The sequence below is a fragment of the Solenopsis invicta genome, chromosome 11 (assembly GCF_016802725.1).
Source record: "Solenopsis invicta isolate M01_SB chromosome 11, UNIL_Sinv_3.0, whole genome shotgun sequence".
NCBI lineage: Eukaryota > Metazoa > Arthropoda > Insecta > Hymenoptera > Formicidae > Solenopsis > Solenopsis invicta.
In genome coordinates, this window is record NC_052674.1 from 17731290 (window position 1) to 17747194 (window position 15905).

At 45.1% G+C, this 15905-nt stretch overlaps 1 protein-coding gene across 1 annotated transcript; it reads left to right on the top strand.

The window, feature by feature from the left end:
• The first annotated feature begins 1380 nt into the window (after positions 1 to 1380).
• Positions 1381 to 3051, top strand: LOC113004437. The gene is given in 5 exon segments (XM_026137701.1): positions 1381 to 1496; positions 1778 to 1854; positions 1857 to 1942; positions 2077 to 2269; positions 2915 to 3051. Coding segments are annotated over 5 exon segments (609 nt in total).
• Positions 3052 to 15905: the final 12854 nt, after the last annotated feature.

The following is a 15905-nucleotide window of genomic DNA, read 5'->3' on the forward strand; positions in this document are numbered from 1 at the left end:
ACATTTTTACATTTTACGAATACCAAAAGTGAGGTTAGTTTTAAAAACAATGATAATTTAGAAAATCTATAGAATGCTCTTTAAAATATGTATACTCTCCATTAATTATAACAATAAGTACATTCAATAACCATAAAAATGTCTTACTGTATATATTTACTCACCACTCTCGAAAATAAACAAATTGCGGTTTTGCCAAAACGACGCAGCATAAATAAACAAAAACACAGTCACGTATTTATCTCTCACTAACACACTTAATAATGTAGAGAGGGCGCCACTTGTCGCTCCTATCATTTTCAAACAGCCAGTCGGCTAACCTGCTCCGCGGCCAACCAGCCCCACTCTCCCCTACATTTCCACTTATATCAACGAAATTATAAAGAAGCAATATTGCCAATATTCTAAAACTTTGTTTATGAGTAAATAAAATATTGAGCAATACTTCTAAAAAAAAGTTTATATTGATTTACTTACTCGTTATTAAGATATTAATGATATAACGACGCAAAATTTCAAATATCAAATTTCCGAATGGACTACATAACCACGCTACATAACTACATTTAAATTGCATTAAATGTTATCAATAAACATCTAGTTCTTTTATTTCTTACTGTTAGAAGGTGACCGTATAAATTCACTCCAAATAACGAGATATCAGGTTTAATATACTCAATCTTTATTTCGATAGCGAACGATACAACAACATGGCTTTTATTGGAAAAGCGTAGAGTGCGTTCACAAAACGTGTAAAAAAGAGTAGGCATGGCTAGCGAGAGTGTAGGTGTTCAAAAGTGTAGTATTAAGGTAGATTTATAATGATAATTAGAAAAGAAAAATAAAAGGGTTCTGTTATACAAATTGTGATAAAGAATGAAAGCTAACATATGACAAACAAATTAACTAAATGTATTAAATTGGAAATCTGTAAGATTCAAAAGGTAACCTTAATATTTTTTTTTTTTTTTAATGAATTATTTGTTTTTATAATCCAACACTTACAGTTGATTTCTAGTAAAATTCACGTCCAAAAGTTTTCTGTTGATGATCGCAAAAATTGTAAAATATACAAACATATTCATGTGTAGTGCCAAATATCATGTTACCTGGCATTATTTAAATCCTATACATGATACGACATACACATATGGTGTATGTCTTAATTTATAAAAACGTGGAATTTCATCAATTTCAAATTTAAGCAACTTTTGTCCGAGATTGTATAGCCAGAACATCCTTAAACGTGTATCTATTATTATCTTTCTTTTTAAATAACTAAATACAGACATATTTAAGTATCGCTTAGCCAATAAATAACTCCGCTCCTTCATTTTCAGTTTCTTTCTCGCTCTATTAATCGATCTTAAAAATTGAAAAATGACGGAAAAAATTGATTGCACGAATCTCCAACGAGAGATAGAAAAAATAAATCTTTCTGTTTTATTTACACCTAGTGAAGATTTAGAATCTATAAAATTATATGATAGGACTGTGTAAGTTTTCTTATTTTTAAATTGTTTAAAATACTCAAAATAGAAATAAATTTATATAATTTAAAAATTAAATCAAGATTTTAAATATGATATAATATATAATAATTTAATTTAATATAATTTAATATTATCACATATTTTATTCAATAATATGTAATAATAGTAATAATAACAATAATGATAATAGCAAAAATAATAACAATAATTATACTTATCTAATAGTATCAATATATTATATAATTTCTTAATATTAGGTATTGTTAAATGTTTAATTTTTTTAGAGAAGTAACTGGATACATTGATGGAATTGACTCGCCACGTATTGTTGGCGATCAAAAACAATATAATGTATTTAAATTTTAAATAATGACGATGGAAAAAGAATATAAATTTTGTGTTGGAACGACAAAATTGAACGGGTCTTATCTCATGTGAATCCGAATAACGTAAATATTTTTGTCTTTCTTTAAATAATAATTTATTAGAAATGTATAGTAATACTTTGTTTTTATTTATTCGTAAATAGAAGAAATATATAAAAAATGTGTCAACTATATAATATTTGTTATAATTTTATTAGATCATTCACTTGGATGGTGCTCAGTCGAGACCACCAAGAAATCCTAGTTATAATAATGGGAATGTTCCGTATGAATTATTAATCCACTCAAATACTATAATTGAAAATGTGGGTAAATATGAACCTAAAAATACGTTCAGTGAACCGATTCCAACAAAAATAATTGATATTGCCAATGCTACTGATCGCATCAGTAAGTTTTTATTTATTATCTGTAGTGTTGCGTTTAAATAATTTAAAATTATATAGATAAAAATAAAATAAATTACATATAAATACATCTTAGATAAAATAAAAGTGATTTAATTTTAATTTATTTAAATAAAGGATATAATTATGTTTTAGATCATTTTTAATTAATATCATATTTTCATGTTTAAATCTTTATTTCTTAAAAGTCTTTTAAATAATTTAATCTGACAAAAGAATGCCTCTTGAAAATCAATATACAAATAAAAATTAAAAATAAAATTAGAAGAAATATCCTTGATAACAAGACGTGATAACTCAATCTAAAACAAATCATTGCATAGATTAAATTGCTTGTTAGTTGTTACTATGTTGTCTTTTATTTAATGCAACAAACATATTTTAGTCAATTCAGTATCAATATGCTGAGTTTTATTGTCAAGTAAGTGTAGAACAATTATTGAAGTCAATCTGTGATAAGTATGTTGCCAATAAATTGATTAGAATTTGTCATTATTATATTTTGAAGACTGTTTATAATAATCTGTGAGCAAGATGGCAACAACATGTGAACAACAATTCCCATTTATAACCTGTGATAATTAAAATGCCGATAAGTTGTTGGGAACTTGCCAATATTATATTTTAGAAACTGTTGCTGACAAGAACGTACTGATAAAAGAATACCCCCTTGTGTTGCTTTGCTGCAACTATGAGAATATTTGTGGCAAGTTGACAATAACTTGCAATTATTTGGCTATCTGGGATACAACTTACATTATATAACGATTGACAAAGTTTCTTGTAAAAATTTTCGAACTTACAATTTTTGAAATAAATTTTAATATTTAATCTTACTGGTCTGTACAATCTGGTTGCATTCCAATATACATTGCCTATACTAAAAATCTATAGTTCACGTTATACATATATTACAGATTATTAATATTGATAATGAATTTCGAAATGTGTTCTTATCACCCTGTTTTTATCACTTTGAAAAATTCTCTTGTCATAATAATCTAGATAAAGATAAAGTAAAGTTATTTCTTTGTTTAGATAATTATATAGATAATTTTAAATAAATAATGGTAAATACTAATTATACATTACATCAATATCTGAACAAAACCAATACTGTAGTTTAACATATTATATTATTTCTTTTTCTAAAATTAACAAAGTTATATAATATTTAATTTAATATTTATATAATTATATACAGGGAATAATTAATAATAAATAATTTTAATGTTGATATATAATATTTATATATTTTATAGTATTGGAAGCCTATATAAAAACTATTTTTGTGCAAGTACATGATAATAAATTAAACAAAGTAATTGGGTGTGGATCTTTAACAGACGGTATGTATAAAATAGTGACCCACATAGTAAATTTTCATCAAGAAAATTTTTTAACATTAAACATAAACAAATGCGACAAAATAAAAGTAATAGGCACCATGCAGAAAACAGGTAACATGTATTAATATTTATAAATTACTTAAAGAATCATGTATTAATTATCCATAATTTAACAGCGGATCCAGTTTATTTAATAGTTAATAATATAAATGATATACAAAAATTAAGCGGACGGATGTCATTATCTTTATTATTAAAAGGAGTCCAAACACCTAAAAGAAAACATGATGAAAGTACATCACAAGAAGTAAAAATAAAAATTTTATTATTATTAAACAATTTATAAATTGTGCGCATTATTACGTATGATCTACAAAAATAGACATCACACAGCAAAAAGTAAACACGAAATATTTCAAATACATTCAACTGGACACAATACATTCAAAATTTTCAAAACAAATTTTATTTATCTTACTTAAGTTTCGAAGAAATACTGACTATCAGAAATTACTTCGACTGTCGCAAAACACATTTTTCACTACTACAACTTCATTATGACGCCGTTTCCAATAAAACTTTGTTAGCAGCATCATTATATTAGGACGCGTTTACAATATTTAAAGTAAAGTTTTAATATGTACCCATAAAAAGATATTTCCATTTTTCGAATAGCCCCGTCTCCCGAATTAAATAATAAATAAAATACAAAACTGATATTTTACCGTTATTATAATATTTTATTTTTGTAATATTGTAATGTTAAAATGAAAATCTTATATAAGATTCTTAAAACTTTATGCAGCATTACATCATTAAGTTTAACCAATTTTATTTCAGATACCACAAAAAATCTCTAAATAGAAATGTATATAAATTAAAAACAGTTTTTCTTTTAATATGTTACTGTTCAAGTTTTATTATCCATGAAGAAAATAACTGAATGAAAAGAATTGTAATTTTGCAGCAATAGAGTGAATCGTAATAAATAAACCAGATTTTTACTCTACGAAAAAAATTACCAACTGCAATATTATAAATAAGTTACTAATGTGATATCATGTTTACATAATATCAACGCAAAAAGAAATGAACTTGGTTTACATTTAATTATGTGCAACGGAACAATATTCACATTTCACAGATATATTATTATCTTTATTTGTAATCAATGTAATCTTTATTGCAGTTTTTATTCTTATATCATTTATTTACTTGGATGTCTATTATGGCTGATTTAATTGTGTAGACATTTTCTGAGTATTTTAGGTATTCATCGCAAATTTTATTACGATGTTATAGGTCATTCTTTACAAAATGTCACAGACAAATTCTGAGTATAATTCTAATAGATTAGTCTATCTAATACATTAGTTTATTTAAGGATCATTTTAATTTACATCAATCTAATATTTTCTCTTTCGCTTGCAATTCATTTGGTTTAAATACATAATTATTAAAATGTGGTACATTGTATTTCTATTATAAAAAATGACAAAAATATATTATTACCCAACAAAATAACATTGTATTTCTATTATAAAAAAATGACAAAAATATATTACCCAACAAAATAGTATTAAAGACCAAAATGTAGATATATTTAAAATTCAATAATACTCAAATTTTATTAAAAACTGCAATTTTAATGTTACCGTCCAAGTTTTATTACCCATGGAGAAAATAACTGAATAAAAAAAATTGTAATTTTGCAGCAACAAAGTGAATCATAATAGTTCAACCAGATTTGTACTCTACGAAAGAAATTACCGACTGTAATATTATTTTGGCTTTATACAAGATTTAAGGAAGTACTGGCGGTAACGTCTAACATAAATAATTAAAATCAATAAATAATTAATAATTAATCATTAATCATTAAAAAATAAATAATAATAAATAAATAATAAATAATTTAAATTAAATAATTAATTTGAGAATATTATATGAGAATAATAACTCCAAATACGAGCTACGTAACACACAATGTCAATGCAAAAAGAAATTGAAGTTGATTTACATTTGTTTAATTATATGCAACGGAATAATCTTCAGATTACACAGATATATTGTAAGGGTGTGATTCAATCACTGTAGAATAACGTGCAACTTCGGTGTTTCTTCCAAAATTCTGGAGTAATATATTTTATGAGAAGATACAAATATGTCCGAATCAACAATTAAACATTAATAATTCCAATACTATAATGAACACGTGGTTGAGTCCTCACCTGGAGAAGCCGAAGAAAAAGATGTCGTTATTCAACAGGTAAGGGCTCGTCTCAGGGTTCCAATGACCCCGGAATAATCTTACCAAAATGAATGGTTTTAATTACAAAGAAATTGCACTATGAAACGCGGATTAACTATACTCGATCACCGTGAGAACAATCGTCACGGGCACATATCAATATTACTCGCGTCACTCACTCGCGGCGTGCTCCTCAATGGCGTTAGAATCAATCTCCTAACGGAACGGCGCTGTGGCCGCGGAACATCCCCACCCCATATAATGCGTGTTTATATGGGGTGGGGATGTTCCACGTAAGGTATATCATACCTTACATATTATTATCTTCATTTTATTTGTAATCAATGTAATCTTTATTGCAGTTTTTATTTTTATATCATTCATTTACTTGGGTGTCTATTATGCCTGATTTAATTGTGTAGACATTTTCTGGGTATCTTAGGTATTCATCGCAAATCTTATCACGATGTTATAGGTCACTCTTTACAAAATGTCACAGACAAATTCTGAGTATAATTTTAATAGATTAGTCTATCTGATACATTAGTTTATTTAAGGATCATTTTAATTTACATGTATTATCAATCTAATATTTTTTCTTTCGCTATCAATTTATTTGGTTCAAATACGTCATATTATTAAAAAGTGATACATGGTATTAAAAAAATAAAAAAACCTTTAAAAATAATAATAAAAAAAACCTTAAAAAACCTTTAAACTTTTTAACCTTTTAACCTTCTTAACTTTCTCTAACACCTTCAATTCGTTTCTCCTTTCAATTTTATTTCCACTCTAAAATTCTTCGAGCCTTTCTCCTTCCTTCCTTCCTTCTTTTTTATATTAAATTCCTCTTTTTTCTTTATCTTTATTTCACATTTTAAAAAATATTTACTAAAAAAGATAAAATTCTATTAGAGAAATTTTTATTTTTATGACACAAAATACGACACAAAATATCAAAATGTCATGTAATATTAGCCCATTATTAAAAAAGAAACCTTCAAACTGATCCTTCTTTGTATCCTTACTTTTTATTCTATTAACAAACCTTTACGTTCTCCAACACCTTCAATTCCTTTCTCCTTTCAATTTTATTTCCTTTCTACATTCCTTCGATTCTTTCTTCTTCCTTTCTTCCTTTTTATATTCTATTCCTCTTCTTTTCTTTACCTTCTTTTTCTACGCATTTTTACAAATCTTTAATAAAATAGATAATATTCTATCAAAGAAATTTTTATTTTTATAACACAAAAATATCAAAATATTACATGATATGGTAAATATATTGAATAAGGGAGACTGCCCCGATGACCTTGACCTTGACATATGTTGTCAAGGTCATGACCCCGCGTAACGTCCAACAAGTGTTAGCCGTCGCTCGCCCTTCGTTAAAAAGTTATAATCATAAAAAGTTTATAAAAATTAAAAGCGATAACTACACATATACTCACATATACACATAAAAATATGGTACAGAGAACGTGTGGGCAGGAGAGGGACTCTGGCCCTTCCCCTGCACCCCCTCACCGTATTTTTTCTAACCTAACCCCTATTTTTTATCAAAATTTGTAATATTAGATTTGAAATTATGGGTTAGGTTAGGTTAGGTTAAGCGCGCACCCCGAAGAGGAGAACATGGACGTCGAGGGGGAGGCAGAGTGGTTTTGCGTAGCACTTACGCAGATCTGCGACGCCTCCATGCCTCGGCGCCGGGGGAAAGGTCCCCAAAAGAAGGCGACGTACTGGTGGATACTGGAGATTGCAGCTCTAAGGAAGGGCTGCAACTCCGTGCGTCGCCAGTACACCAGGTACCGCCGGAGAAGAGGGATGATCGACCGCGACAAGGAAGCCAGTCTGAACAACTCTTACAGAAAGGTGAAAAAGACCCTTCAGGCGGCCATCGCCAAGGCAAAGACCAACGCCTGGAAGGAACTATTGGGGACCCTGGACAGGGATCCATGGGGGCGTCCATACCGCATTGTCCGGAACAAACTCCGGCGTGCGGGCCCCCCGCTGACGGAGATCCTTGATCCATGGTTCTTAAGAGAAGTGGTCGACGCTCTCTTCCTAACGGATCCGGAGGAGGAAACCCGGCCTCGGGATGACCCGGAGGCGATCAGGCAAAGGGCGGCCTGGACGGAGGAGTTCAGAGTCATCGAGGGGGAGCTTAAATGGGCGGTGGACAAAATGCTTAGGAAGAACACCGCCCCGGGTCCCGATGGTATACCGGCAAAGGTGTGGTCCATTGCCCTGCGCGTCTTTGGTGACAGATTGAGGCGCCTTTTCGACGGGTGCCTCCAAATGGGTCAATTTCCTGCCTCATGGAAAGAGGCAGGGTTGGTGCTGATCCCGAAGGCCGGACGGCCGGAGGACGACCCCTCGTCTAAGAGGCCAATCTGCCTCATACCCGAGGTGGCCAAAATACTGGAAAGGTTTATTGCGTCTCGCCTCATGTCGCACATGTCGACGGTGGGCCCCGATATGGAGCACTGCCAATTTGGCTTTAGGCTGGGAAGATCAACCGTCGGAGCTATCCGGCGGTTGAGATCCCTGGTCGACAGGGCAGTCTCCAGGGGCGGGATGGCATTAGCGATAAGCCTTGATATTGCCAATGCATTTAATACCCTGCCCTGGGAAAAGATAAAGGAGGGTCTCCGCAAAAAAGAGATTCCTCCCTATCTGCAGGAGGTAGTCGGGGCCTACCTCGGTGGTCGTGCCATAGTGTGCGGTGACCGGGACGGGGGGTGCATGCGGAGAGCGGTCAGCAGGGGGGTCCCGCAAGGCTCTGTGCTGGGACCCCTCCTGTGGAACGTTGGCTACGGCCACGTTCTAAGACTGCACCCCCCCCCGCCGGGGTGTCGTTGGTGTGTTACGTCGACGACACCCTGATGGCTATCCAGGGGAGCGACTGGTAGGAGGCGAGACGCAGAGTTGCGACAGGGCTGGCACCGGTCCTGAGGAGGATCCGCCAGCACGGACTTAAGATGGCCCTCCACAAAACCGAGGTGATGTGGATGGGGGATCCCCGAGAGAGGGGCCCCGGATGGACACATCTCACCGTGGACGACACGCGGGTCGAGGTGAGGCCCCAGATGAAATATCTGGGGCTTATCCTCAACTCGCACTGGTCTTTTGTGCCTCACTGGGAGTGGATGGCTGCCAGGTTGGGCCAAGCAGTGCAGAGCTTGAGCCGCATCATGCCCAACCTTGGCGGTCCTGGCGAGGGAGCGCGCCGCCTCTATATGGGGGTGGTGCGCTCCATTGCCCTGTACGGGGCGCCGGTGTGGTGCGGCCCCCTGGTGGCCTCCGCTAGAAACATGGACTTGCTCCACGGAGCGCAGCGCAGGATGGCCATCAGGGTTGCGAGAGCGTACTGCACCGTGCCGCGGGAGGCGGCTTGTGTGCTCGCGGGCTCGGTCCCGTGTGCGTATGTGGCGTGCTCCTTCGAAGAGCTTTACAACTGGAGGGAGGAGCATGCCCCGCGGGATCGGGCCGGCGGCGGACGAGCCGTTTCTGGAGAAAAGAACCCGCGTTAAACGGGAGGAGTTCCGGCACTGGCAGGAGAGGCTCCCTCACGCCAGGGTCGGACTCAGAGTTTCAACAACGGTCTCAACGGCCATCGGGCCTATACTTGAGCAGTGGGTGGGGGGAGGGGGGGTCACGGGGGCCTTTCGTTCCACATGACGCAGGTGCTCACCGGGCATGGCTGCTTCGGGGAGCACCTGCACGAGAGGACTGGACGGGAGGCCACCACAAGGTGTCACCACTGTCCGGAGCCGAGGGACACGGCGCAACACACTCTTGAAAAATGCCCTGCGTGGGCTGACGAGCGCCGTGTCCTCGTGGCAGTGGTGGGAGACGACCTCTCCCTACCCATGGTAGTGGGAAAGGTACTGGAGAGCCCGGAGAAATGGAACGCGTTCGTCTCCTTCTGCGGGGCTGTGATGCTGCAGAAGGAGGCAGCAGAGCGGGCGCGTGAGGACGACCTAAACGCGCCCGCTGGAAGACGGCGAAGAGGGCGGAGACGGAGGAGGGGGGTATACCTGCAACAACATCAGTAGGTCCTCCTCCCTCTCCTCCCTGCGGGAAGAACTAGGCAGGGATGGATGAACCCGTCGCCCTATCCCAGCCTATAATAGGAGATCGCCGATGTGTCATCGTCACCGGGAAAGCTTCGCTGGCGCGGCTGAATCTCCTTCCTCCCCCCCTTCTCGAAAGGGGAACGAGAGATAGCCGGGAGGAAACAGTGAGGAGGGGAGACTCTCACAACGCCGGCTAGACCGGACAGAGAGCTCTACCCTCTCCACTGTTGAGGAGGTACGCCTCGGGCGGAATCAGCGGCGGGGTAGTTGCCCGGCTGACCCGTCTCGGGGCTTGAGATACGGGAGTGCGTACCTAGGGCTCTCTTCCAGGGGGGTCCGACGCACACCCGGCATCCCGGTTCGGGCAGCTGGGGCTCGACTTCGGTCGAGCTCTGGCCGCTAACTCCGGAGGGGGGTTCCTGCTCTCGGGTGGGGACCCGTTTGGGCTAGGACGGATCGCAGTGCATGCTTAGTTTGATCCCGTGATCTGTCCCGAGCCCAGACGCCGGAAAAAGTTGGGTTTTAGTGAGTATGTGAGCTAGTCAGGTCGACGAGTCTCACATACCCGGCGTTCCTGTCCCCACAAGACCGGGGACCCATAAAGGCGTTTCCCAACTATAAAAAAAAATATATAAAAAAGGGTGAAGCGCGCACATGCACCTCCTCGATGGTGAGATCCACCTTGTCATGGTGAGGGGGCTTCCTCTTCCTTGTGGAGAGGGTCTAAGAGATCCCCCTCGATGGTGACCCACCTTGACGTGGTGAGGGGGCTGCCCTCTTCCTCGAGTCGCCTTCGGGCGAGGAGAGATGGAGGGTCTAAGAGGTCACCGGGAAGGCATCTGCCTTCCATTGGAAGGCAGCTGCGCTGCCCAAGGCGCTGTTGACGCGGCGGGTACGAGAGGCGGAGGGGCTGGCAATTCCCGTGTCTGGGGACGGTGTCGTTATCACGGCTCGCGTCCTGGCACGGGGAAAGCTGGCTCCTCAAAGGGTAGGACGGGCCGGCGGGACCTCGGAGTCACCGAACCCGCCGAGCTGGGCCGTCTCCGGGCCGCCTGGACGTATTCCAGGGCAGGGTCGGAGCGGCGGGGTTGTCCCGGCGCGTGCATCGTGGGAAACCCTTCCCGATGCATCGGGTTGGGACGGCCCTTGGGCCGCTCGGACTTTTCCGAGGCAGGGCCGAGGGCGCGCGCGGACTGCGGCGAGGGGTTTCTGTGAAGGGATTCGTAGCGGAACGGAGCTCCTCGCCTCGGACGCGACGGGCCGCTGGGACCCCGGTTTAACGGACCCAGCGGGCTCGGGCCGTCCGTACTAATTCCGGGGCAGGGTAGGAGCGGTGGAGGACGGTTCAGCGCGTTCCTCGTGGGAAACCCTCCCTGAGGTCACGGGCTGGACTGATCCTGGGGCCGCTCGGAAATATTCCGAGGCGGGACCCGGGGCGGTGTTGGCTGGCCTGGCATTCCGCGACGGCGTCCATTCCGAAGCGGGTGCCAGGCCGGAGTTTTGTCCCCCCAGGGGAGTTGTCACCCCCCTGGGTAGACGTGCTGGTCGCCACGGCGGTTAGGGTGCGGAAGGGGCGTCGCTTCCGTTGCCCGACCCGTCCGAGTGGCCCCCCGGGTGGCGCCACCCGTGACGGTGCCCCCGCTGTCAGAGGCGGGGGACCCCTGAAAGCTCATACGGGGCGAGCCCTTGATGGCTCCTCCGTATGGGTGTGTAAGGGGTTGGAGGCCAGTGTACCGGATGTCACATTCCCGGTGCCCGCGCCATAAGCCGACCCCCCGGGAATACCCGGGGCACTCCTCCTCAATACATGTATTGGGGCGGAGTGGGAGATACGCCGTTCGGTGCAGCCGTCACGGGGAGTGAGATTCAATCGAAATGAGCACATCCAATAATATTAAAAAGGAGGGAAAAAGCGTAGCGTCCTCGGGCGCACGCTTGGGTAGAGGGTTGGGAGGGGCGAAATCTTCGTCTTCTCCCGACTTGTTGTTGAGCCAGGACGTCTCACCCGCTGAAGGGAGAAACGCCTCGAGATAAGTAAGAGGACCTTCTACTGAAGCTTTTCAGCCCGTCCGGCTACCAGGGGAGTCGTAAGAAGAAGGAGTTACGGAAGCTGCAAATCACACTTGAGGACTTTCTGCCCAAGGGTGGAAAGGCGAGCTCTGCTGGCTCAAGGCCGGGCCCGGCCTGTAGTAAAGGGATAAAACCCAGTAACTGCGGGCCGGATGTTACCGGCCTCGAGTCGGGTAGTGCTCGCGGGCCACTTGGCCCGGAATCGAAGAAAGGCTCTCTGCCTCCTTCCCCATCCCTCCCCTCGGTGTCTGTAGATATGGACATAGATACCGACAGGGAATCGGTGGGGCGGGGAAAGAAAGGGCCCACAACAAGACTCCGACTACGAGGTACTTCATCACTTCCTCTTCGTCGGAGTCCGATGAAGGACCCCTAAAAAAGGGACGTGACAGGCCTACCAAAAACCCCTCTCACGAGGGGCAATTGACTGCGCAGGCCCTAGCCCAAAAAACGGAAAAAGAGAAAGCCAAAAAGCTAAGGAAGGACCATAAGGCCATCCTCAACCCCGAGGTTCAGCCTTCCTCTGAGCGCACTGCAAGGGCAAAAAATGATGCCCTTGAGCGCGCCGAGGAACTCGAGGCGCAACCCATGGCCGCTGTCGCAGTGGTCATGACAGAAAGCCTGGGCATGATGGCCAAGTCGGTGGAGAGGTCCCACAACATACAGGGCCCAATCCGCAAGGACCTTTGGCGGGCCTACACCGACTTGACGGCCGGTCTGACGGCCATCATGAACAGAAATGGGGAGGACGATGAGGCGCGACAGCGCCGAGAGGAAAGCGCGGCTCTGGCTAAAGCCAGAGCCAAATGGAAGGCCGAGAAGCGCAAACTCGAAGCGGAGATTGGACAGCTCCGTGTTCGAGTGGCGCTTCTCGAGCAAAGCCCCCCTACGCGCACACACGTGGAAGGTCAAACTGACGTCGAGGTCCAGACGGACCTGGACCTCGACGCAGAAGTCATGGACGCTCTGACGAGGAAAACTCCCCATCAGCCGTACCCGACGTCTGAAGACACGGATACGGCGACAGAGGGACCCCCCGTCGGAGCGCTCCAACCCAGCGGAGCCCAAACCACCCGGCGCAGAGCAAAGCCGGAGGTAATATCTATGGAGACGCTCAAGGAGCCCTACTTCTGTCCGCCGCTAAGGGGAGTCAGGAAGCAGATAAACCCGCTATCTAAGGCGGCGGACATTAGGGTGGCTCCTCTCCCTCTGTCTTCCTTCCCTTCCCTTCCGCCTCCCTCACGCCCTCTGGAGAGGGCCGTGCCGCCTGGGCGGGGGGGAAGAGAGAAGGAAGAAAAAAAGAATAACAGAGGACGGCCTCCGGGAGGTCCTCAATAGGGTCCTCTCGGCCGTCCTCCAAGAGATGGGGCTGCTCCCTGCCAATAAGGCTGCGGAGAAGCCTAGGGCACCCCCGACTGGGGGCAAGGCAATACTGCCACCCAATCCCGGGCTACCCCCCAAAGCGGAGCGGGCAAAGCAGCCGTTACGACTGCAAAACCCGCTCCAGGGAAGGAGACCACCTCCCCCTCCATATTACAGTTATGGACGGAGGTGGTCTCGAAAAAGACCAAAAGAAGGGCCGCCAAAGCCGCCGAGGAGGCGGCGAAGACGGCTCCCCCGGCGAAGAGGCCGATAAGGGTCCTCCCAATCCCACCCCCGAAAAACCCCCCTCAACAAACTTCTTCATCGAAGAAGAAGAAGAAAAGGGGCGGGAGTGGAGGGGGCCAGGGGGGACCCAGAGGGTCACCCCCGAGTAATAAAAACAATGCCCAAGGGTCGGCCAAGACAGCCATCAAAATCAGGTCGCCGACAAAGGCGGCCGTCACGGTGACATGTGCCGACCCAACAGCCTACGCGCAGGTCCTTAAGACCGCGAGGGAGAAAGTGGATCTCTCTACCCTCGGGATTGAAGACCTGCGCCCACGCTGAGCAGTAACCGGAGCCCTGATATTCGAGGTCAGGGGCACCAAAAACGGCACCAAGGCCGATGCCCTGGCCGAGAGTATTAGGGCTGCACTCGGCAACCGAGATGATGTTAAAGTAGCTCGACCGTCTAATACGGTCGAGCTACGACTGACAGGCCTGGACGACTCGGTCACCTCTATCGAAGTGGCCAAAGTCCTGGGAGCCATGGGCGGATGTTCTCCCCACGACATTAAAGTGGGGGACATTCGTGAGGCTCCCAATGGGCTGGGCACATGTTGAGTGCGATGCCCCGTTAGGGTTGGCAAGACAGCTCTGGCCGCCCCCCGAATCCGGGTAGGATGGTCGAGCTGCCGCGCGGTACTGCTCCCCTCTCGGGGCCTGCAGTGCCATAAGTAGCTAGCCCTGGGACACGTCCAGGCAAAATGCAGCAGCCGGATCGATAGATCCGGCTGCTGCTACAAGTGCGGCGGTATTGGCCATTTGGCCAATGCCTGCAAGGAGAAGCGGGCTGCCCGGTATGCAAAGACGCGGGCAAGCCCGCCGAACATCGTATTGGCGCAAAGGGGTGCCTGGCCAATAAAGGGCAAAAAGCACCCCTGAGCACCGAAGGCCGTAAAGAGGGAGGGCCGACAACAACGTCGACCCTTCCCCAGAATGAGGCCCCCACAACGGAGGCAGAGGTAGAACCTCCTCTCCCGCAAAGGGACAGGAGAGTAACAACAGAGACCGCGGAAAACTGCGTTGAGAAGCAGGAGGTAGAAGAGCCTCGAGAGCAACCAAGAAATGCCTCGTAGACTCCTCCAGGCCAACCTCAACCACGCCAAGGCTGCACAAGACATGCTTGTGCAGTGCCTGGCGGAGGTGGGTGGCGGGCTGGCCATCGTCGCTGATCCGTACAGGATCCCCGAGGGCAACCCCAACTGGATTGGGGACCCTTCGGGGAGGGTGGCGATGGTCAGCCAACATGTTGATGGCAATCCGCCGATGCTCCCAGTATCGGCCGGTGAGGGCTTCGTAATGGTTGAGTACGGACCCATCGATGTCCTGGGCTGTTACTTCCCCCCTAGCATGAGCAGGGGGGATTTCGAGGAGGCTCTGGATGGCATGGAGAGCGAAATCCTCAGTCGCTCTCCCAGGCCAGTCGTTGTGGGGGGAGACCTCAATGCACACGCTGTGGATTGGGTCTGCTCCCGCACCGACTCCAGAGGCCGCCTGGCCCGGGACTTTGCGGCGGGGCTCGGCCTGGTACTTTTGAACCGAGGCCGGGTCAGCACCTACGTGGGGGCCGGGGGAGAGTCCATTGCCGATGTGACATGGGCCTCCCCCGGGGCCCTTAACAGGGTCAAAGGTTGGACGACAGTGGAGATCGGCTCCTTGGGTGAGCTGTCAGATCACAGGCTCATCTCCATGGAGCTGGTCTGCCCCCCCCCGCGGAGGTGCGCGAGCAACGCCGCCGCACACGAGCTGGAAAACGATGGGTCCTGAGGAAACTCGACTCCGAAGCCCTCGAGGACAGCCACCTCGCCACCACTTGGCCGGAGGGAGGAGCTGACCGCGGAGCTCGCCGAGCTAAGGCGGGCTACCTTGGCCGCCAGGCGGGCGCGCACACGCGCCAAGCGGCGGGGCATGGAGGACGCGATGAGTAACGCCGAGGCGGTCCTCAGGGAAACCAGGAAGGCCTTGAGGACCGCCATAGCGCGGGCGAAGGCCGCGGCCTGGGAGGAACTCCTCTCCGAACTGGACCGCGACCCATGGGGGAGACCTTACAAGATAGTGACGAAAAGGCTCCGCCCATGGGCGCCTCCAGTCTCGGATGCGTTGGACCCCCAGTTCCTCGGAGCGGTGGTGGACGCATTGTTCCCCACCAGGGGGAGGGACATTCCGGAGAAGGCCCTCCCCCAGGTTGGACCGGGGAACTGGAGGTGTCCAGGCATGAAATGG